Source organism: Centrocercus urophasianus, unplaced genomic scaffold (assembly GCF_019232065.1).
Source record: "Centrocercus urophasianus isolate 14NV4802_14NV808 unplaced genomic scaffold, USGS_Curo_1.0 seq_21, whole genome shotgun sequence".
NCBI lineage: Eukaryota > Metazoa > Chordata > Aves > Galliformes > Phasianidae > Centrocercus > Centrocercus urophasianus.
Window position 1 is genome coordinate 1,354,124 of NW_024884767.1, and position 25,131 is coordinate 1,379,254.

Here is a 25,131-nt window from a genome sequence, read left to right on the forward strand (position 1 = left end):
TCTTTACCTGAAGTTGATGATTTGGCAGCTAAGAGTTATAGGGACTGATACCACAGTTCCTGTTACTAAGAAGATTGGATAAACTTTGAATAAAACTCTTAAGTAGGTATTAGCAAAGCAAAATAATGGTGTTGAGGATTATGATGGGAGTTCTTCCGTACAGACAGAGAGAATGAGAAGCATTTCAGCTGAGATGCTAAATGCTGTGCACATATGTCCCCAAGTAACAGAAGGAAAAAGCAGCCCTTAAAATAATTAAAGGATTTGACTGAAGAGAATTCTTGAGCTAAACCTGGGAATTGGAAGCTTTTAAAAAGTGAGTGCTGTTGTGTTGCTCAAGGAAGATTTGGTACGCTTCTATATTTCTCTATATCTGAAAAGATTATTGAATATTTTGTAGCTCTGGATGATTTGTGATTAAGCTTTTCATTATATATTAGACAAAACGAGGATTTATTTCTGATTTCTTGACATTTTTGTAATTCCTGTCACTATCCCAGAAATGGATATGAAAGAGAACATTTTGCTGTTTTTACTGAATTAATTGTTTTCCTTTCTAGTTATTCAGATATTCTGATTGAAAGGGAAGTACTGATGCAGAAGTACATTCATCTTGTCCAAATTGTAGAGACTGAAAAGATTGCAGCCAATCAGCTTCGACATCAACTTGAAGATCAAGACACAGAAATTGAAAGACTTAAATCAGAAGTATGTGACAAAGTAATCAATAAATTCTAATATTTTTCTGTGTGCATTATAATAATTTTTAATATTTCTGTAATCTTTGTGAATCAATATGGAACATTCCTCCTATGAATCCTTGGCTAGGTTTTTTTCTTACAAGTATTATGGACTGGTATACTGATTGGATTACTTTTACTTATTACTTTACATATTACTTTGCAATATGAATACCACTGATACTATTTTCTATCTGTCTTTGAGCAGTGAGTTTGGTCCAAACTATTCTATTTCACTGAGTATTAGATGTTTTGTTGCAGTTTTGATCTGAGGAGGTGTGAAATGCGCATTTCATTTTGAGAAGAGAACCAGCTGTCTTCTGGTTCTTTTTCTGTCTGTATCAAGAGCCTTATTTGTTTCCTGAGAACTGTATTTATGTCCCTGTGACCAAATATACGCTTGTCATTTTGTGCAGCTTAATCAAACCTTAAGAAGAGCCTTAGAAGATGAAGAAAGTATTTTTCTGTTAGTTTCGTAAGAAAGAATTTCATTACATTGAAAAAGTATTTAATGACTGGTTGTTTTTATCAGATTATAGCTCTAAATAAAACAAAAGAAAGAATGCGACCTTATCAAGGCAACCAGGAAGATGAGGATCCAGATATTAAAAAAATTAAAAAGGTAAACATGCACCACTCTGTGTTTGAGAGGAGAAAAATGGAACGGGGGAGGTTTTCTTCTATTTCAGTCTGTCTTGTTTTGTTTTCCACTAGTTTTGTCTTCGTTTACTGTTTAATTAGGCACACTCAACTAACAAGATATTTTTTGCCATGACCCTACTCAAATATATTTAAATTATATCAATTTCTGTTTTTCAAAGATGTACTTACTCCATAGTGTATTTCTTACCTAGGTGTTTGTTTTTTACTTGGTATATATTCAGTTTATTGGAGAAGATTGCACATTTCATTCAACTGCTTGTGAAGACTGAAATTAGGTCAGAGGCCAAGAATCAAGCACGTAGTGAGTTTATATTCCTTGCTTGTAAAAGTGTTCATAAAAAATGAGAGAATAATTTACATTCTGTCACTGCATATGGAATACGAACATTGGCAATGCGGAGAGCTATATTATTTCAGTTCTTCTGCTGGTCGATTTGATGTTGGTCGTTCTAGGAGAATATGGCCAGTGTTTTTAACGTCAATGAAGAATTGTCCCAGTTTGTATGGTATTTACGTGCAAAGCTTTTGGTAACACTGCTTAAGGCTATATGTAAATGGCTCCAGAACTGTGCCCATAGATGACTCCCACAAATCCTAGTACAGTATAAATGGAAATCATGCTTGAAGATGTGGTCCTTCATTTGTCACCCAAATTTTCACAGTGCTCAGTCTCTCAGATTACATAATTTCTTTTCTGCTGCATTTCTCTCTGCTGCATTTCACTAACCATTTCAGGTAGTTGGAGTCTAATACTGAGCAGGGTTAATACTGAGCTGGTACCCTTATGTGAATATTCTTTTTCATTGTAATAAAGACAGAATTGTCCCTTTTCGTACATGGAGAGTTCTGATTCTGATTCACTGCTTTCTACATCTTCATTGTTTTGACAGTTGGTCCTCTTTTTTTTTCTTTTTTTTCTAAAGTTGTTTATTCAGTGTAAACTGTTATCAGTGAATTTTTCCATTTCTCTTTCAAGACAAATGGTTGTCACATCAAGGTCAGGGCAACTGAAGTTTTCTGTGACTAGAAGTAGATGTTTAATCCACTTATAACTTCAGTGGATATTATGCTTAAGTAGGTTTTTCTGTAGCATAGAAAATCATTGTAAGAATACCCCAAACCTACTTTTTCTGGGTAGTATTTCTCATCTAGGTCTGCTGTTCAACTGTGTATGTACTTTGGAAACAAACACTAAGTGATATCTGTACAAAAAAAGAAATCAAACTGAGATTAGCAGCTTTTTCAGAATTATGTCAATGCTGATATTGAAGTCTGTATTGAAATACCTTACACAAAAACATTGCACAATATGATTGGTGGTGTAAGAAAATGATAAACGTGTAAGGAGAAATAAAAGGAGTTAAAAGAACCTGTGTGTAGGATAACTGTGCTGATAGAAAGAGGTTGAACTTCTGAGACTGTAATAAAATCTTGTTGTGTACAGGTTGTCTTTTCAAGCAATTTTTGAGCAAGAAATATTACGAATATTACAAAATGCTTGTAGGACTTATTTTAAAAATAGATACCTAAAAGAATTATTAAGGAACAATTATAGATCAGTAATAGTTTAGAGGACAACAGATTTTTTTGACTGAGGCTTTTCATGTAGAAGGTTATTTATTGAGAGAAGAACTTAAAAATAGTCATGAAAGTTTTCTTCTCATCTGTTTTTCTGCCTGGTTCCTTTTTAGGTTCAGAGCTTTATGAGAGGCTGGTTATGTAGAAGAAAATGGAAGACTATTGTCCAAGATTATATTTGTTCTCCCCATGCAGAAAGTATGAGAAAAAGGAATCAGATAGTTTTTAACATGGTTGAGGCTGAATCTGAATATGTGCATCAACTTTATGTTCTTGTGAACTGTTTTCTGAGGCCCTTAAGAATGGCTGCAAGTTCAAAGAAGCCACCTATCAGTCATGATGATGTTAGTAGCATTTTCCTTAATAGGTATGTTTATTTTTGCTTTTGGAGGTTCCTCTGACCACTCCTGTTCATTCTGTCTGTATTTGTAGTAATGAAGTTTTGCTTTTGTTTGTTTGTTGTGATATAAGTAATGTGTCTGAGTTGGACCTCATTCCCTTAGGGTAAGAGGTAAGTTGCAGTCTGTGATTCTGTTTGAAGCCATTTAGTCCTATCTGCCTCCTTACATTCTGTAGCTGCTGTGCTAGAGGAAGGGAAACATAAATAATGCCTTATTGAGCAGCTCTCTTAAATTTTCTGTCACCTTTCTTGTTTCCTTTTCTCTTAAGAGAGTGAAATTGTACTTAGTGGCCTCATATGATTCAGATAAGACCCTCAGGATGAGTATGTCATATTTTCTTTTTTCTATTGTCGTGCCTAAGGAGCCTCCTTTTCTTTTGCTTGTCTTTTCGTATCCAGCAAAAAAGAATTGTTCTCTGCATTAAGCATCCTAGTGCTATTGTAACGAGTATGTAAAAACAAGCCAGCAGCCGTATAGAATTTGATACAGGATTGGGACTGCATCCAAAACTGCCCCAAACTTCTGAGAGAACAACTTGTTTCTTCAGTTATGAGACAGACTTTCCTTTCATAACGTCTTATTCATGATCACTGAACTCTTCATGATTCCACTTACCGTAGGGATGCCTCTAAAGCTCCTTCTGCTGATCACATGAGCTCAAGTACAGTGCTATTCAAAGCTCACATTATAGAAAAGCTCTCAGCTTCAGATCTTGAAGAGTACTGTGAGAATACCTATAACTGCCACTGGCTAGAGGTTTTCTAAAACTATTGATACATTGTCAGAGATATTCTTGGAACACTTAGTCGTTAACCTATGTGGAATATACTATTTAATAAACTATTTTATTTAAAAGATTAAGCAGTTAAGATATGCTTTCCATGGTAATTACTATGTATTTTGTAAAGATACTGCACTAAAAAATCTAAACATTGTAATAAAATGAATTGTTTACTTCCATAATAATAATAACTGTCTTCTGTTTTTCCTACTGAAATGAAAAATGCACCAGTAAACAAGAAAGAATGCTTCTTTGTGAATTGTAAATTGGCAAATAGACCTGAATTTTTTTTTGTTTCTTTAAATACTTGTTTTTCAGTGAAACAATCATGTTTCTTCATGAAATATTTCATCAAGGTTTAAAAGCAAGGATTGCTAATTGGCCTACCTTAATTCTAGGTAAGTTGCTGTATTTTTTACTATTGTATTTTTTAAAGTATTTCTACAGGTTGTTATACTTTCTCAATTTTTGTAATTATTTTTTTAAATTGCTGTGAGTTGTTTTTTTTTCTTTTTTTTTTTTTAGTGACTGTGTCCTTTTTGAATGAAATGCTTTTGTAGAGCTAGTACCGTGTGGTTTGGTGTAGTGAGTGTACCACATGGGCAGTAGTATAACACGCCTGATATCCAGATGAGAATTCCTCTGTTTTAGCCTTGATCATGAGCATTGTTTACACAGAGGCCCCTGCATTTGCAGTGAAATTGTCTGGTTATTAACTCATCAGAACAACTCTATTTTGACAGGTGAAAGAACAAAGTATAATGTTTCCGAATCTATTGGAAAGATAACTGATTGCAGTAATTCACTTCCATAGAACATAATAGTTTTGTTTTTTTCTAAAAAATACATTCCAAGACATGGATAGCTGGAAAAAAAAGCATTTCTTGACTTTTTCTAGCTGACTTATTTGACATTCTGCTGCCAATGCTGAACATATATCAAGAATTTGTTCGGAATCATCAGTATAGTCTACAAGTACTGGCAAATTGTAAGCAAAACAGAGATTTTGACAAACTCTTGAAGCAATATGAAGCCAACCCAGCATGTGAGGGGCGAATGCTGGAAACTTTCCTTACTTACCCCATGTTTCAGGTAGTCTCTGTACATTTTTTTCACTCTTTGTTTTTCACGTTTTGTTGAATCATTTTGTGTTACTGAAATCATGATTGATAGAAGGTGTTTCTTGCGTAAGTAAAAGTAGTCTCATGCAAACTAGTTTAGTTTTTATGTATTTCATTATTATACAGAAACTGCTTATAGAGATCTTTTCTCAAACTACAATGACTCAAATCTATTAAGAATCCTGTATATATGCAAGCAGAATGTTGGGTGAGGGCTAGTACCGAAAGAACAAAAAAGGAAAAGTTGGGAAACAAATTATTGACTTCTGACCTGCTGCAGGAACACACAACAGTCCAAACAGGGGTAATATAACTGGTACAGCAAGTTAGAGCAATCACAAGCATTTTAGGAGAAATATATTTTGAAACCCTCTTCCTACTTTTGTTCTTCAGTGACCTGGTCTTTAGAATATAAAAAATATACAGCAGAAGTATTTGAAAACTTCATTAGCCTTATGTTATATTCTGTTGATACGTATGGGTTAATTATTTGCAGCTGTTATCAAAAGTCTTTGAAACACTAGTGTGATGGTTTTGTGACATTTATGTTTGACATAGTTTATTTACCATGTCAATGGTGAATCCCAGCAGTTTGTTCAGTAACTGGCAAATGGAGTTCTCCCCCCCTCAAAAAAAGGGTCACTGCCATTGTGTTAGAACTAGTCAGCCCTGTTATCCTAATTAGAAGGCCACTGCTACTTCTAACAGTGTATTTGTTCAGCTTCTAGCCTGTGTACCATAAAGTTTGGAAAATTTTGATTGAACTTAAAAATACCTTGGGATTTTAGAGGGGAGAGAGAGGGTCCTGTTGATATGTGATGAATAATGTTGTGATGAGGATGTTTTCTGCATAGGAGAAAGCATCTCTCCACTTTCTAAATAGTTCTTATTCTTTAAAAATAAATACTACTGCAGGGTCACTTGCTTTAGTTTAACATTCGTGAATGTGCTTTAAGTGACGACAGTTTGAATCAGGATGGTTAAGCTACTGTTTGGCCTTTAACTGTCAAATCTTGCATATTCTTCAGTGTCCATTAGTACAATATGAATTATTTCATCTGTATGCTAACAGGCCACCACCTGGCATGTAAAAAATCTAGATGCTTGCAACCTATTACAATTTTAGTAAGGTGTATGTGGATCTCCCAGAATGTTTTGAAAATTTTCTGTGTTGACACTTGAATAACAGCAAGAAAATAAGAAATTCATTGTTACTCTTGTTACTGTCTCTGATTTTTTGCGTACAATATTGAATTGAATTTATGTTTCTTCAGACTGAAAACACACGCACACATATGCAGCTTCTGTGACCAAAAAGTTCAGTATTTTGGTAGTCTTGTTTAGATTGTATGTATTATCACTTAGTATTTATCACTTACATTTTATCACTCGTATTTAAAAAAAAAAACAACAAAACTGTATCTAAATTATTTCTTTAAGGATTTACTGATTCTATTCCTAATTCATTTTAAGATTCCTAGATACATAATAACGCTTCATGAACTCCTGGCTCACACACCACATGAACATGTTGAACGAAAAAGCCTTGAATTTGCAAAATCCAAACTAGAAGAACTTTCAAGGTGAGACTTTCTATGCTTTTATTCAATAATTCTGAAGCAAAGACTCTGAAATGTAAAATGAATTTTCTCTCTTTGGTTTTGTTCTTTTTAAAAAAATATATTTTAAATAAAAGGAACAAAACCGAACCAAAGTCCAGAAAACCAAAGAAATAAATAGTAATATTTAAACTCTTCTAGTCTTTTGTTTAACAGAAATCTACAAGTACTTTGTATTTTGGGTAGGGGAGAACAAAGTTGCTATAGAAACCACCTACCCTTGAGTTACGAGCAATTTTCTTTATATAAAGAAATATGTATGTTTTTTCACAGTTTTTTTTTTTTTTTTTTTAAGAGGCATTTTCAATATTCCACAATGCTGGAGATCAGTCAGGGTCTTGAGAAGTACTGAGTTCTCAATCCGTGTTGAGTTTGCATGTGTTAATGAACTATCACATATGCTATAAAGAAGTCCAAATAAACTGGAGCTAAAGATGTATTTTCATAATTAGTAGTCACTATAGAAGCCTGTAAAATGAATATCTTCCTAGAAACTCCAGGTCTTAGATGCTTCTTTCTGTCAGCCTGGGCTGAAATTTGGTTGCTATCATTAGGAAACAGATCTTTCTGTTGTGAACAAAGACACGCTACATGAACAAGAATGTATGCCTTGAATATCTGGAGTATTCACCAAAAAAGTCGCTGTAAAATATGTAGCTGTAAATGCGTAATTGCTTTATAGCTCTTGTTAATTGCATTCTTTTGACTGTTCAGATCTATAATGCCTTTAAGACAGAGTCGCTATTTTGGACAAACCACCTATCAGTTTGGAGCTTATTAATTTTTCTTTTTTGTCCTGCTGCATCTTCAATACAGTCAGCTAAATGTCATGTCCACCACCTTTTAATGCTCTGGCTTCTTTTGAAAAGACTTCTGAAGAATTAGCTGCGTTTTCTTCTTGCAGTGTAAGCAGGGTCTGCCATATTCTGAGGCCATTTGAAGCAGAGAAGTAATGTCTCCTTTCCCCTTAGTCAGAGCCAATGTCTGTGGGTAGGGTTATGTGTATATGTGTATAATAAGAAGAAATAGCACTGACTCTGCTTCATCTCATAAGTTAGAGTTCATCCAACTAATTTATCTCTGAATGTTCAGAATTGGAGGCTCAAATTGACTGATGCTCTTCTGCTCACAAAGCAGGCAATATGGACCATATGTATAAAACATAATGGCTTATTTATCGTAGATGTGAGTGAAGAATAGGCTTGAGACAGCACAGTCAAGTCACAGTTCAGGAATATCGCAACATCATGCAAGTTTCTGTGTTAAGGTCTGTCTTGGAATAAACTGCTTTTCTGTGTAAGAGGAGGATACTTACAAAGAGAATCACAGAATCACAGAAACACCTAGGTTGGAAAAGACCTACAAGATCATCCAGTCCAACCATCCACCTATCACCAATAGTTGTCACTGAACCATATCCCTCAACACAAAATCCAAACATTCCTTGAACATCTCCAGGGTCAGTGACTCCACCACCTCTCTGGGCAGCCCCTTCCAGTGCCTGACCACTCTTTCAGAGAAGTAGTATTCCCTAATGTCCAGCCTGAATCTCCCCTGGCGCAGATTGAAGCCATTCCCTCTAGTTCTGTCACCAGTTACACAAAAGAAGAGGCCTACCCCAAGCTCACTTCAGGTAGTTATAGAGAGCAATAAGGTCTCTCCTGAGCCTCCTCTTCTCCAGACTGAACAATCCCAGCTCCTTCAGCTGCTCATCATAAGGCCTGTGCTCCACACCCCTCACCAGCTTTGTTGCCCTTCTGTGAACCCGCTCCAAGGTTGGAGGGGCCCAAAACTGTATGTGGTACTGGAAGTGTGACCTCACCAGAGCTGAGTACAGGGGATAGTCCCTGCCCTGTTCCTGCTGGCAACACCATTTCTGATGCCAGCCAGGATGCCATTGGCCTTCTTGGCCTCCCGGGCACACTGCTGGCTTTTGTTCAGCCAAGCATCAATCAATACCCCCAGGTCCATTACCTCTACACAGTTCTCCAGCCACTCTGCCTCAAGCCTGTAGCGTTTCCTGGGGTTGTTGTGGCCAAAGTGCAGGACCCGGCATTTGGCCTTGTTGAAACTCATCCCATTGGCTTCAGCCCAGCTCTCCAGCCTGTCCAGATCCCTCTGTAGGGCCTCGCTACCCCCAGGCAGATCCACACTTCCAGCCAACTTTGTGTCATCTGTAAACTTACTGAGGGTGCACTCAGTGCCCTCATCCAGGTCATCATTAAAGATACTGAAGAGGAGGAAGTTAAAAGATGTACCATTAAAGTAGTAATTGTTACAGGGAGCAATGAGGAAGTGAATGGTACGTTCAGTTGTAAACTGAAGCAGACCAGACCAGGAACCTAAAACCAAGGTCAGGGAGTCTAAAATGTGATTTATAGCTAACACAAAGAACTAAGAAACATTTCCAGTTTTGTGGATGCTAGTGAGTATCAAAAAGTACTCTTCTAGCAGCTTTGAAGAATTTTCATCTTGGTGGCATCTGTCAGATGCGTTCAAGAGTAGTCTAAGAACAACTCTGACAGAATAGGTTCCACTGCTGAAAAAATGATTGCAACAATGGTTTGAAAGACGGCAAAGCAGAGCAAGAAACTTGCTCTGGACTAGTCATGTGCTGTATGTATATATCTTTTGTGTTGTAAAGGACATTATCATCTCTTTATGCGTACACTGTCAAAAGTTCAAATGAAATTAGATGAAATATTTTGCATACATATTTTTGAAACATATTGCAAGATATATTTTGGGGAGTTTTAAGTACATTTTGTATTGTGTCTGACAGGGTAATGCATGATGAAGTGAGTGACACAGAAAACATCCGGAAGAATCTGGCCATAGAAAGAACAATAGTAGAAGGCTGTGACATATTGCTAGATACTAGTCAAACTTTTATACGCCAAGGTAAGACTTCTCTTTAAAAGCTACTTATGAAAATAATTGCATTTAAAACAGCAGTGTTCACATTGCCATCATTGGGCAAGTCACTGCACTGGGCACAGGTAACATCCTTAAAGTCTAGTGGACTGTGTAGGATGAGTTAAAAATGCTCAAATTTGGGCAGATTTGAGACTATAGTTGTGCCCCATTTCTGTACTGCATTATTGAGGAACCATGAAAAACAACAGCAAGCAATGGTAAATCATACATGGGACGCTATTATACACTGAACAGGCTGTGATCTTCAGTTGTAATTACCTACAGCTCCACAGAGACAAAGGCTGTCTGGTCAGTCAAAATGGTAATGTCAGCTGATGCATCACCTGGACAAAAGTGCATGAGTAGCCTGAAATTTTGTCAAATGATTAAGCAGTAAAGCGGTTGCTAAGAAAGAGCTGTCATTCCCATTTTAATCAGTGCTTCAGGAACAGCTCAAATTCATAGTGCCAGAATCATAGAATCATAGAACAGCTCAGGTTGAAAAAGACCTTAAAGATCATTAAGTCCAACCACAACCTAACTATATTACCTTAACCAACAGCCCCCCGCTAATAATGTCTTTGAGAACCACATTCAAATGGTTTTTAAACATATCCAGGGATGGTGACTCAACCACGTCTCTGGGGAGCCTATTCCAGTGCTTAACAACCTTTTCTGCAAAGAAGTTTTTCCTAATATCCAACCTAAACTTACCTTGATGCAACTTAAAGCCATTTCCCCTCATCCTGTCACCTGTGAGAAGAAACCAGCCCTGCTCTTGCTGTAAACACCTTTCAGATATTGGAAGAGAGCAATAAGGTCTCCCTTCAGCCTCCTCTTCCCCAGACTAAACAACCCCAGTTCCTTCAGTTGCTCCTCGTAGGGCATATTCTCCAGCCCTTCACAAGCCTCATTGTCCTTCTTTGGACCTGCTCCAGCACCTCAGTGTCCTTTCTGTACTGAGGTGCCCAAAACTGAACACATACTCAAGGTGAGGCCTCACCAATGCTGAATACGGGGACAGGATTACTTCCCTACTCACACTCACCACACCATTCCTGATACAAACCAGGATGCCACTGGCCTTCTTGGCCACCTGGGCACACTGCTGGCTCATATTCAGCTGGCTGTCCATCAGTCCACCAAGGTTTCTTTCCTTTCCATCAGGCAGCTTTCCAGCCACTCCTCCCCAAGCCTGTAGGGTTGCTTGGGGTAGTTGTGACCAAAATGCAGGACCTGACACTTGACCCTACTGAAACTCATACAGTTAACCTTGGCCCATCAATCCAGTCCATCCAGGTCCCTCTGTAGTGCCTTTCTCCCCTCTGGCAGATCAACACTCCCTGCCAACTTGGTGTCGTCTGCAAACTTACTGAGAGTGCACTCAACCCCCTTGCTCATAAAGATGCTAAATTGAAGCGACCTCAGTACCAGGGCCTGGGGGACACCACTTGTGACCAATCTCCAACTGGATTTAACTGCACTGACCGCAATTCTTTGGGCCTGGCCATTCAGCCAGCATTTCACGCAGCAGAGCAGATGCCCATCCAAACTGTGGGCAGCCAGCTTCTCCACGAGAATGTTGTGGGGAACAGTGTCAAAGGCTTTACTGAAGTCCAGGTAGACCATATCAACAGCCGTACCTTCATCCACTAAGCGGGTCACCTTGTCATAGAATGAGCCAATACCTGATACACTTGCTCCATCTTCTGAGAGGTACATTTTTGGGCTTCACTAGAAGTCCGGGAATAGATACAAAGATCACTTCAAGAAGAAAAACATGAAGAAAATGAAGGCTTCTTGTTCTTCCAGAGAGGTAGAATTACATCTAATAAAATTCAGTTAATAAAAAGAATGAGGGAGAGGCATACCATATTCTTTATTCTTGGTGGTTTTGGAAACTCCTCCTGCTGAAGCTTGGGTCCATCATGTACAGAGAAGTGTTCATTCCACCCCTGCTCAGCATTTGTGAGGCTGTAGCTGCATACTGTGTTCAGTTCTAGGTCACCCAGTTCAAGACTAACATAGACAAACTGTAGAAAGACCAGTGCAAAGCTACCAAGATGCTGAAAGGCCTAGAGCACCTCTCCTATGAGGAGAGTGAAAAAGAGCTGGGACTGTTCAGTCTGGAGAAGAAAAGGTTCAGGGAGGACCTTACCAACATGTATAAGAAGCTGAAGAGGGGTGCAAAGAAGACAGAGCCCTACTCTTTTCAGTGGTGCCCACTGCCAGGACAAGAGACACTGAGCACAGCCTGGAACACAGATGGTTCCCTCTGACCATCAGGCAGCACTTCTTTTCTGTGGGGGCGTGGGAGTCCTGGCACAAGGACCTGGAGGCTGTGGGGTCTCCTCCTTGGAGGTCTTCAGAAGCCACCTGGGCGTGAGCCTGAGTGCTCTGTTCTGCGTGGCCCTGCTTGAGCAGGGAGGGTTGGCCCACATGAAATCAGAGATTCTTTAATGGCCTGTTTACCATCCTGTGATATCAGGAGATAAATTTCTTACTGTACTCCACAAAATTGTAATTTAAAGTAAGTGATACCTTGAACTGAAACTACAAATGGATTGTAGTTCTTAACTTGGGGGGGCTCACTCTAATGGTAAAACAAATGAAAAATCTTCATAATTGAAGCCTATTTTCCATTTATATAAGAATTTACTTCTTGATCTTTTCTAACAAGGTAGTAGTTTTGGATGGAGTAGCTACGGGTCTGTTAGGGAAGGATTTTAATGAGGCAAAAGCATTGTAAAGCATTACATACATGTAGGGAAGCTTGAGAATTTAATTTAGGTATATCCCTTCATGCAATCTTCGTTAGATAGCATCATCAGAACATTTGGTATTTAAATAGAATCATATGCAAAGCTGGTAGTTTAATAGGCTTTGTTTAGAATTTGAAATCCATTCTGTAGTGTTTCTGAGGTTATTTAGCCAAACTATGAAACTTTCCGTAGTAACTTCTGAGATTGTTTGTACAGTGGTCATATTTAAGTTACTCTGTTGTTCTTTAAATGTATGTGTTTGCTGTAATTGAGGTGTTTCAGGAGTTATGAATGTGGTTTCAAGAAAAATGTGGAATTGTTACATTACAGCCACCCCTGGAGAACTACGGGGCTGATTTTCCTTGACTGACTTGTACCATGAAATTTTCTTAAACTTTTTTTTTTTTTCACTGTGATTATGATATTTTATATTTAAATGTATATGATGCTTTTTCCCTTAAAATTGACTAATATAATTTTGTCTGTGTACCCAGTGTTTCATCAGTGGAAACCTACTAATTTTTCTGTGAAAATCAATCTGTAAAGGTTAGAATGTTGGTATGTAAGACCCAAGTCAAACCAGTCATTTAAGTAAATCAATTTCAGGTTTAATTCTGGGAATACTGTTAAGGACAGTGGATAAGCCTGCATGTTATGAAAGGCTGCATCACAATTTACCTTTTAGAAATCTTAAAGCATATGACATTGTATGAGTGCAGAAATCTGACTCAAGCTGATGAAATAATGGCAAGCCCATTTTCCTTTCACATCTGATTATAGGGTCACTTTAAGAGTGATGTCCACCTCATCTAATTTCAGTTAAGCTCCTCTTCTTTGTGTTGGTTGTGGAGAAATAGGTACCTATTTCTGACAAAAAAAAAACAACCAACCAACCAACCAACCAAAAATATTTCTGACAGTGATTTGCACAGTAAATTATGAATTCACTTTCAGATTTCTTGGGGTCTCCTTTTACCTACCTCTTACTTTGAAACAGACTATATTGTTAGGCCCTCTGTCAAGGCAAACAGTATCTTCTTTATCTCTCTTTCTTCTCTTTGACATGGTCCCTCACCACATCTTTTCTCTCTAAATTGGAGAGGCATGGGTGTGAAGGATGGACAGTTTGGTGGATTAAGAATTGGTTGGCTGGTTGCAGCCAAAGGGTTGTGATCAGTGGCTCTGTGTCAGAGTGGAGGCTGGTCACAAGCGCCGTCCCTCAGGGTCTTGGGACCGGTGCTCTTCATAAGTGACACAGACGATGGCATCAAGTGCACCCTCAGCAAGTTTGCAGATGACACCAAGCTGGGCAGTGCAGTCGATACACTGGAGGAAAGGGAAGCCGTCCAGAGGCTGGAGAAGTGGGTCCATGAAAACCTAATGAGGCACAGGGTGCTGCACTTGGGTCAGGGTAATCCCAGGTATTTATACAGAGTGGGGGAAGATCTCCTTCAGAGCAGCCCTGCAGAGAAGGACTTAGGGGTCCTGGTGGATGAGAAGCTGGACATGAGCCAGCAATGTGTGCTTGCAGTCTAGAAGGCCAACTGTGTTCTGGGCTGCATTAAAAAAGGGGTGGCCAGCAGGGAGAGGGAAGTGATTGTCCCCCTCTACTCAGCTCTTGTGAGGCCCCATCTGCAGTACTGCATCCAGGCCTGGGGCCAGGAAGGAGGTGGAGCTCTTGGAGCAGGCCCAGAGGAGGGCCACTGAGATGATCAGAGGGCTGGAGGAAAGGCTGAAGGGCTTGTTTAGCTTGTTTGGGCTTGTTTAGCTTAGAGAAGGCTCCAGGGAGACCTTACTGTGGCCTTCCAGTACTTGAACAGAATGTATAAATAAGAGGGGCAACAGCTGTTCATGAGGGTGGATAGTGATAGGACAATGGGGAATGGTTTTAAACTGTGACAGGAGAGGTTTAGGTTAGATATTAGGAGGAAGCTTTTCACTCAGAGGGTGGTGATATACTGGAACAGGTTGCCCAAGCAGGTGGTGGCTGCTCAGTCCCTGGAGGCGTTCAAGGCCAGGCTGCATGTGGCTCTGGGCAGCCTCATCTGGTGGTTGGTGACCTTGCACTTGTAACTGGATGATCATTGTGTTCCTTTTCAACCCAGGCCATTCTGTGATTCTATGATTCTGTGATTCTTTAATGGCCTAAGGCAACGGAGACCTTGATCTGCCATCCAGCATTGGCTGACACCCAGAAAACTGTCTTCTGGAGGCCCCTCAGAGGCCATCAAATATGTTTTCTGATCGTCAACTGCACTAAATTTACCTCTGCTAACGAATATGTCATAATTACAAAATTATGGAGTGGTTGTGGTTTGAAGGGACTTTTGGGAATTGTCCTGTCCAATTCCACCTGCTGAAAGCATTATCAACTGGTGCCAGTTACTCAGCATCATGTGCAGTCAAGTTTTTATTATTTCAAAAGAATGGAGTTTTTTTTTTACATCATATTACTAATGAACATTTCAAAATTAGTCTCACTTGGTTGTGGTAGTTGTACATTGGCCAGTCATAACAATTTTTTTTATTTTCTGAAGTAGTAGAATCTACAACATGGCAAATGCTCAATTTCTTTAATCACGAGAACTTGATGGAAATGCAGTACATCCTTGCTAGATTTCAACTCTGTAGATTTTTTTTTCTGTGAGTATTAAGCTCATTATTGAAAGGAGATAACGCAGCCTCTCTTCACACTATGAAATAGTAATATTTCAGGTCCATTTTTTTTTGTAGAATATAGGTGAATCTAAAAGGTGTTGCATAGGTTTACAGATTCCTAGAGTATAGCTTTTCTTTGTGTTTTATTACTGTGGCACAAATCATTGTGTACTCATTTAGTCTGAACATGTAGTGGTTCTCAAAGTACAACAGAATGTTGTAAGTTGATCAGTGTATATTTTGTTATGTCTCAGATGTATTAACAACTTACTATTTAAGTGCAAATAAGGAAATAAATGTAGGAAAAAGTGATGTAGAACAACAGTAGCTTTTTCACAGAGTAATCTTAATTTCTCTGTTAGTCTGTGTACATGAACTTCAAATTGTGCTTCACTATCAAATTTGATTCCAGACCCAAAATAAAAGTGATCATGATATCAGCAGGCAAAAAATTAGTGAGAGAATGGTTTTGAACAAACAAACAAGATGGAAGCATAACTTTCTCTGTTTTGGAATTCTGTAGATTGCAAATTCAGACTTAATGCAATGAGATTCAATTTAGTGCTTGACTGGTAACATTTCTAACTGAGCTGTGTAGCCTTGACTGTGACACAATGCAAGATAAGAGATCTGCTTCATTTGCATCTCTTACTTATAGGCATACATATATACAAACCTTCCTTTCCATACAAATGTTTCCCTTCAAAACCTTTGTTTTTCTCCCTCTGTCTCTTTGGCTTGAAACTGGTGTACCTTTGCAAATCTAGCAATTACCAAAAGTTGAGAAAAATGGAGATTGCTGTTCAGCTTTGTTCTCAGATTAACATGTTAGTAGCTCAGAGTTGTACGAAAATTTGACAACTATCTAACTAACTATTAGTTCGGACTTTGTTTGCTTGATGCTAGGACTGTGGTTACAGAGATGGATTTACTACTTCCATTAAAAAAAAGTTCAAATCTGTGAACTTGTCCTGAAACCCAAAATGAACTGGTACAAAGAAGATAAATGACCTTTTTTTTTTTTTTTTTTTAATGGAAATTAATTTGTGTTAATACTTACTAGAATGAAAAGTTGCATGATTTAATACCAAAATGTTTGGTAGATTAACACTTCTAAATATTGTTATAGTCACAGTGTATTTTTTATTTTGATTATTGTCAGGTTCTCTTATTCAAGTCCCTTCAGTTGAAAGGGGAAAACTTAGCAAAGTTCGTCTGGGATCATTATCCTTGAAAAAGGAAGGAGAAAGGCAGTGCTTCTTATTTACAAAGCATTTTTTAATTTGTACAAGAAGTTCAGGAGGAAAACTGCATCTCCTTAAGGTACACATTATGACTCAATTCTGTATTTCAATTCAATGAAAATAAAGCTTCAGTGAAATTTTAATATAGCGGGGGGAGGGGGGGGGTTGTTCTGAACTGAGATTTTGTGTTCTTATGAACAGAAGTGAGATGATGTATTTCTCATTGCAATACACTTTTCCGGAGGTGCGTGATTTAATAAACCTGGGGCTAGAAACAGTACATCAGTGCCTTTGTATAAGCCAGTAGTGGCTCTAAGTCTGTTTACAATGCAATAATCAGCCAGTACACCCCACAGAACTATGAAAGAACTTCCAGAGCTGTAATAAAATTAATATTTGAAGTCGGTTTTATTTTCCTGGGCATCATATTGTCTTAAAGTGAATGTTCTACTTAGAGTGCTCTGGTTACACTAGTTGAGAATCAGTCTTCCTTGGGTTGGCTTTTGAATGAAGGTAAAATGGCAGTTTGTGGATTGATGTATGTTGAACAAAATTTTAATCTGACAAGGACATATCAGAGATATTTCAAGACTGCTTAGAAAATCTCTCTTGTTACTTTCTATATGCATTTTCACTTTGTACTCTTTAAATAATTAATGTATTTTGCAAAGTAAATGAAGTGTAACTGAATCTTTCAAAAAGTCATGTATTATTTTTATTTAAATTCAGAATGAAATGATGAAATTCTAGTTACCTTTTCTGAAACTTATGAACAAGCCTGTGGGAGACAAATTACAGTATGGTAATAATGAAAAAAAATTTGCACATTTAAACATATGATTGATTTGCTTGCTTAAAGAAAATGTAATATCAGATCCAGCTGGTTTTAGTTCTTGAAAAATGTACATCATGAAATTGATATATCTTTCTATGAGCTCTGGATTGTAGAATCTTACTGTAAGATGTATCAATATTTTAAAATAGCTATAATGGCGAATTGGAGCACATGTCTCAATTTATGAAAAATATACTTTGTTTTCATAGACAGGAGGCGTTCTGTCGTTAATAGAGTGCACATTGATTGAGGAGACAGATGCAACTGATGATGACTGTAAGTTACCTTCCACTGTTTGTAGTAATTACAGTTCTAAGTATATATATATATTTAAGTTTACCCTTGATTTATTTTTCATAACAAATTGATATGTTCTCCTCATTCATGAAATCAGAGAAACATCTGTTAACTGATTGAGTAGAATAAATTATTTAATAATGGCTGTACTGGCTTGCATAAGGATTTGTTTTGCTGTGTCTATTGTTGCTGTTGATATCTCACATAAGATTTCAAAGTACACTGGCTGAAGGAATGTGACAAATCATTTGCTGACTTTTCTATTCAGCTTCACCCTGAGGATCTTAGAAAGAAAAAAAAAACCAAACTTCTAGAAAGACAAAACAGATAATTGAGTTTCTTTCATGAAAGCTGATAGAGTTGGCAGAATTAGTGGAAAGTTTTTGTCTACAGATTTTGACTACAGCCCTTTTCAAATGAAGTAATTAAGCACATCCCCAGGCTGGGTGTTTTGTTACTCTTGACTTCCACCCTGCAGTTTTAGACAAGTATTACCCATGAATTGTGGAAGTAGTTCCATTAATTTCAGTAATCGTTCAGTGTACTGAGAGCATATGAAATATAGAAGGGTTAGAAGGACCTCAGCCTCATCTGACATTTTAACATGTAGCTTACATCAATTCCCACTAATGTATATTTGTAACTTTTATTGTATTTGGTGTATGTGGAAAATGATAATCAGCGTTTTGGATTCCCAGTCACATTTACTCTTTGTCACAGAAATATTTTAATATAACTTTTTCAGTAAGTGGAAACAATATTTTCTTTATACTGTGGTTTGAAATCTCACATTTTGTCTTTTTTTACTTCTTTCGCTGTAAAGCAAAAAGCTCTGGACAGGTGTTTGGACACCTCGATTTCAAGCTTGTCGTTGAACCTACAGATGCTCCTCCTTTTACTATTGTCCTCTTAGCCCCTTCACGTCAAGAGAAAGCTGCATGGACAAGTGATATAAGTCAGGTAGCTTTCTGCATTCTTTATCCTATTTGTCATGAAATTATTTACTTCATGTTTCTGAAAACTAATCCAAGAGAAAAGTGATTTCTTGAGAGCTGATTGATTGCAATGTATTTGCAAATCCCGTAGTGTTACCTGTTCTCCCTGAAATTGTGCTTTTGCATTTGACTTCTTAGTGGAATGCATGTCAATCTGAGAGCTGAAAAGCTGCATGACTGAGTTGTGTGCTGCATGCCTACAAAGCTTGGAAGTGGCCTAATAAGGTATAGGTAAACACAGCAGCTGAGAGAGCATTGGGTGAAGTAGTCAGTCAGACTGCCAGGGAAAACAGTAGGAAGCTTTTCTCTCTTGATTATTCCCTTTGAGGAAAGGAAAATCTGCCCCAGCTATTGCTTTCTGAAGAGATTTGAGGGCAACAATAGAGATACTTTAATAATGTGCGAATGATGAAGATTAAGCTTCTTAAGAAAGCAGAATGATGGAATCGCCGAAATTGGAAAAGACTTCCAAGATCATCTAGTCCAGGCATCCACCTATCACCATTTCACCACTAAACCTTGTCTAGTACACCATCTAAATGCTTCTTGAACACCTCCAGGGATGGTGAATCAACCTCTGCCCTGGGCAGCCTTTGCTCTTCTGGAGAAGTTTTCCTAATGTCCAACCTGAATCTGCCTTGGCACAACTTGAGGTCATTTCTTCTAGTTCTACTGCTACTTACACAGGAGAAAAGTCTGACCTGCACCTCACCACAACGTCCCTTCAGGTAGTTGTAGAGAACTATAAGGTCTCTCCTGAGCCTTCTTCACAGGAAAGAATTCCAGTTCCCTCAGCCTCTCCCCATAAGACTTGTGCTCCAGTCCCTTCACAGCTTTGTTGATCTTCCCTGGGCACTCTATTGGGCCTCAATGTTTGAATAATAGTGAGGGGCTCAGAACTGTATGCAGCACTTGATTGGAAGTCTCACTTGTGCTGAGTACTGGGAGATGATCGCCTCTCTAGTCTCGCTGGCTGCACTACTTCTGATACAAGCCAGGTTGCCATTGGCTTTCTTTGCCACCTGGGCACACTGCTGGCTCATGTTTAGCTGAGTGTCAACCAACACTACCAAGTCTGTTTCTTCCAAGCAGCCTTCCAGCCCTCTGCCCCAAGCCTGGGGTTGTTGTGGCCAAAGTGCAAGACCTGGCACTTGGCCTTGTTGTACTTCATCCCATTGGCCTCAGTGCATTGATCGAGCCTGTCACAGAATCACAGAATCACAGAATGGCCAGCATTGGAAGGGACCTCAAGGATCATGAATCTCCAACCCCACTGCCACGTGCAGGGCCACCAACTTCCACATTTAGTACTAGACCAGGCTGCCCAGGGCCCCATCCAGTCTGACCTTGAACACCTCCCGGGACGAGGCATCCAGATCTTTCTGAAGAACCTTCTTACCCTCAGGCAGATTAATAGTGTCATCTGCAAGAGTAGATACCACCTTAAAAGAGAAGAGTAAGGACTCAAGACCCTGTACAAACATCATAGGCATTTTGTTGCTGCTGAAGAAATCTCCTCTCTTCTGCTTTAAGCGTGTCCTTTGGCCCTAGCTCCCCATTTGATTCCTTCACGTCACAATTTTTCTAAGATTTTATCTGTTAAATAACTGAAAAATGCTAGGATTCTGCAGTCTTAGTGGAAACAGCACTGAACCACCATGGGTAGTTTGGTGCTTAGAGCTTCTTTGCAACATTTAAAAGTCACGTAGAGGAAACTATGTATTATTATTAGAGATGTGTGTTGTGGTTTTTTTCTCAGTGCTTTAAAATAACAATTTTGTAAAGTCATAATGTGAATTATTTAACTTTGAAACCATTGTTAAAAATCTGAAATTAAGAACACACATAGTAAAAATAAATCATAGAAGACCAGAAAAGGCCTCTGGTAGTCTTCTCTAACTGATCTAACATCAGTCATTATTTTGCTAGGCAATATTTCAACATATTATTCTTAAACCCAGTGTAAATGTGTATGAGAATTTTGGAAACTCCATTTTATTGATGTGAAGTAATAGTGTGGTCTGCACATATATAATTGTTGAAAATAAAGTTTGAAAGTATTATAAAAGCAAGAGCCCTGTAGTAGTATATATAAGATATTGATCCAGACCATAAAAGCCTTAACTGCTGGCAGACTGCAGACTTCCAAGAGCAGGGTTTTGGGTGCTCTGTTATCTCAACTACGTCAGAATACAAATCAGCAGAAAATGCTGTTCAGATGGCTTGAAGCTGTACTTACAAACCACTAGTGCTGAGCTGCTTTGAGGCTTGAATAACAGCTTAACCACGCATAACTTGTAAACTTCTATTGGCCACAGCACAGCCTGTAATTTCAAACTAATATGTGCTATAAACGTGTCCCAGAAGTGTCTTCACACTTTCTGATACCTAGTCCAAAACATTTATACAAGAGTTTTCAATGGACTGCTCAGATAGCAGCTTCATAGCTGTATTTCAAAATAATAGCACTATTTGAATTTGTTTTTAAAGGAAATGTGTGTTTTTAGAAACTATTTGTCTCTTACTTTATACATATAATATATAATATTCTGACTTTCTTTCAGTGCTGATTTTTCAAGATATGATAGAAGCATTTAAGGTCATTCAGTTTCAAATAAACTTCAAGGTTATCTCAATTTCTACTGAAAATCTGCAGCCATGTAAAAAAGATTCTGGGCCAAATTCTCTGAACATGCTGGTAAAGATGCATGGACGTGAGTCTCTGCAAATCAAAGGAAGAAGACTAGAGAGTAGTGTCTGTTACAATTGCTTCATCACTGCTTTTCTTTTATGAAAGTACCTTGTACTTTAGTCTGCTCAGGTTCTGTGATAGCTAAGTTTTAGTGATGGTAGTGGTGACACTAACAGCGTGGAAATTAACCTCTTATAGTGTGTTTTGATATTAACAGTTCACAATATTTATTTTCACAGTGCATTGATAACATAAGGTGCAATGGTTTAATGACCATAGTGTTTGAAGAAAATTCCAAAGTCACTGTGCCGCATATGATAAAGTAAGTGAGACAATTTATGCCCAGTGAGCAAAATTTGTTTCTTTGCTTTTTAATAAAAGTTTTTTTAAGAAAAGGAAGTGTGTTTTTGGAAAATAAAGTATTTACTTCCCCTTCATTTACCCCCGTTTTTGTTGGCTGGAATTAAATCTTCATCCCAATATTTATTTTTTTCAATCTGTTTCCTGAAATAGTAGGAACTGAAAATGGCCAACTCTGAAGTCACAGTGTTGGACTATACAGGATCACAGCTCAATTTTCTCTTTTATTTCTGAAGCTGCAGTAAGTTATGGTTTGGATAAGTAGTTTAATTCTGTATTGGTTATTTATTTTCTGTCCTACTACTCATCATTTTATTTAATGTATTTTTAAATGTTTGGTAAACCTACACCGAGTGCAAACAAGTATGACTTTCCAAAGCATTCCAAAGCCAAAGTTTTTCTTTTCCTTATTTCTCCTATTTCTAAGGGACAAAAAAAAAAAAAAAAAGGAACACATTATCCCACAATTTTAACTTTTAACTTTAATCAAATCAAGGTAGCATGTTTTATTCATAAACCTGCTTCTTTCGCCCTTAAATTCATTCTGCAGCCTGTATGCAGGTACAGCCTGTGAAGGAAGCCATAACTTTAGCAAAGGGTTTTATTTTACTGTCTTTCACTGGGATCCCCTATAAAGCAAGATCCCAGCAGAAGCAAGTTTCTCCATACAAGTCTTCTTACGTTGATGAAATGCAAGAATGCAGTATGTATTTCGTGGTTCTGTGTTGACAGAAGTAGCTGAAGTGATACTTCTAGTGTACCATAATCATTCTTCCTCTTTGGTGAAACGTTCTACTTTACCTTTTATGTAGGTCTGATGCACGTCTTCATAGAGATGACATTGATATCTGCTTCAGCAAAACTCTGAATTCCTGCAAAGTACCTCAGATCCGTTATGCAAGTGTTGAACGCCTTTTGGAGAGGCTCACAGACTTGCGATTTCTGAGTATTGATTTCCTGAATACGTTCCTACACACTTACCGCATATTTACTACTGCAGCTGTTGTACTGGAAAAACTTTCAGACATTTACAGACGTCCTTTCACTTCCATTCCAGTTAGGTGAGCCCTGTCTTTTGTCTTCTATGATAAATTACTTACAGAATTACCAAGAATTACCATTTGTTTTTTACCTAATTTCTGTGTAAATAATCTGAGAGGAAAGTTCTTACTCTGTATATACGGAGTAAATTTTTAGGTAAGTCTATCTCAATTTTCTGCCTGGGTTTTGAGGTCTAAATATCTCATAGATTTTGCCTCCACGAGTGTTTTCACTTAAATCTGTTTTGCATTTGTTACTACGATGTTGCTTTTTTGTTTCTTGCTTTCAGGGCTTTGGAGTTATTTTTTGCTACCAGTCAAAACAACAGAGGAGATTACCTAGCTGATGCGAAGTCACCGCATCTCTGTCGCAAATTTTCATCTCCCCCTCCACTGTCCCTTTCCAGAACGTCCTCACCTGTCAGAACTCGAAAATTGTCATTGACTTCACCACTGAATTCAAGAATTGGTGCCCTTGATCTTTCTGCTTCATCTGTGGCATGCAGTCCTACCTCAACCTATAGTCCAGCCACTTCTCCTCCACCAACAGGTAGCAAAGTACCTCTCGACCTTAGCAAAGGGCCCTCCTCTCCTGAGCAAAGCCCTGGCTCCATAGAGGACAGCTTGGAGAATCCTCGCATTGACCTCTGTAACAAGCTGAGGAGAAGCATTCGAAGAGGTATTCTATATTTACAGAACACTGAATGTTACTTTTGGCTAAATGGAGCAGTCTCAAATGAAAGCTTAATTTTTATCAGACTACTGCACAGCAGTTGTTTCTTTTTCCTTGTCCCTTCTTTTTTTTCTTTTTTTTCTTTTTTTTTTTTTTTTTGTAATCACAGTAACCTGCATTGGGGAATAAAATACACTGCTCTTGGTGTATTTTCTAGTGGCTGTGTTTCCTGTTTGTTTTTCCTTTTCTGTAGGCATAGTAGTATGGCAGAGTGGACCTGTCTGTTTTTAGTCCAGCAGAATGTTTTGGATGAATTATAAAAAAATACTTGATGCCAGTTGCATTTTGTTTGAAGTTGTCCTGTGAAGTAAAATATTAAGCTAAAAGGAAACGGATATATAAAATTAGGGGGAGTTCTTCAGAAAGATTTAGTTACTAATTCAAATAATTTATGTGAGCACTGGGTGCATTATTGAGATTCATAGCACTTGATTGTTATCAGTCCAGAAGGTAGATGTCTAAAAAGATGAATTGCTATTGTGAAATGCTTTTGGCTTTTGTAAGGCACCTTAAAATAGGTACTACTTTCAGAGGAATAATGCTAGTTGATATAAACTTTGCTGTGGGCACCTAGAATGAGAGCATTGCACATAAATTCACAGAACAATTTAGGTTAGAAAGAAACCTTAAGATTATCAAGTCCACCCATCAGCCTAACATTACAAGTCCACCACTAAACAATGTCTGTAACTGCCACATCCACATATGTCTTAAATACCTCCAAAGATGGGGACTCCACCACTTCCCTGGGCAGAGAATAGATGACAAAGCAAAAAAGTAGTTCTATTTTCATAAAGTATGCATAGGGTATATGAGTATTGATTGCTGTTTGGGAATGGAGGTATGGTCTTCTGAATTGGAATAAAAATATACTGTAATTTTTAATGTTGTTACATTAAGCAAAAGATGAGGAAATGCAACATTACTGTTTTCTTCCTAAAATCTAGTCTGCTAGTGCCTGACTTGTAACCTGAATAAATATGAGCAGAAGATAGCTCAGTCTCTTTACAAACTATGCCATGTAGAAGTTGGTAAAACCGCAGAGGAAAGAAGATAGCCAAATGTAAATTAAGAAAAATATCATTAAAGCATTATGTCTGCTCTTACTGCTGCATAATTTTTACACAGCGTAGCGTATTGTTCAACATATAATTTTTTCATCAGGCAGCCACGTTAGCATCCTGGGAGCATGTGACTCTTCATGCTTTCATAAAATACTGGTTGGCTGATACATTTAAGCATTATTTCTGTTCACTGGGTATTTGTGGATTAATTACATAACAGTCTATTTATATGTCTAAAATACAGTATTTGCTATGTAGAATTGGGCAAATTCTTTGCATGCACCAGGGTAGTCATACTCAAATCTTTATGATAGCACATTCCAAAATATAGGCCAGGTGTTAAGGTGATTTGTGAATATGTAACTATAGTCTTTGATGTCACATTTTTTGTCATACACTAAATGTACACCTACTAAAGTAGAGATTATTCTGACCTAGCGTTAGCACCATGCATTAAAGCAGAAGTATTCTCAAACTGCATTCCAGTCTGTCAAAGCTGTGTCACCCGGGCAGCATGAGGGAACATTTGGAAATGGCAAGAATCTCATATAAATGCTAAATGGCTGTCTCTAGTCCCTTCAGAGATCTCTTGCTGAACAGTTTGCACACAGTTTAGAGGAATTTGCAACTAT

General features: G+C 37.9%; 1 protein-coding gene across 2 annotated transcripts in view; it reads left to right on the plus strand.

The window, feature by feature from the left end:
• Nucleotides 1-25,131, plus strand: part of RASGRF2 (Ras protein specific guanine nucleotide releasing factor 2) — a 122,826-nt gene that overhangs the window by 42,324 nt on the left and 55,371 nt on the right. For both annotated transcript variants that reach the window (XM_042823091.1, XM_042823092.1), the window contains exons 3-15: nt 561-708; nt 1,273-1,362; nt 3,095-3,348; nt 4,482-4,561; nt 5,062-5,255; nt 6,758-6,867; nt 9,686-9,804; nt 16,402-16,562; nt 17,528-17,594; nt 18,439-18,575; nt 21,542-21,624; nt 22,475-22,723; nt 22,993-23,381. In XM_042823091.1, the coding sequence (XP_042679025.1) occupies nt 561-708; nt 1,273-1,362; nt 3,095-3,348; nt 4,482-4,561; nt 5,062-5,255; nt 6,758-6,867; nt 9,686-9,804; nt 16,402-16,562; nt 17,528-17,594; nt 18,439-18,575; nt 21,542-21,624; nt 22,475-22,723; nt 22,993-23,381 (2,081 nt within the window). The remainder of the gene's footprint in view (nt 1-560; nt 709-1,272; nt 1,363-3,094; nt 3,349-4,481; nt 4,562-5,061; nt 5,256-6,757; nt 6,868-9,685; nt 9,805-16,401; nt 16,563-17,527; nt 17,595-18,438; nt 18,576-21,541; nt 21,625-22,474; nt 22,724-22,992; nt 23,382-25,131) is intronic.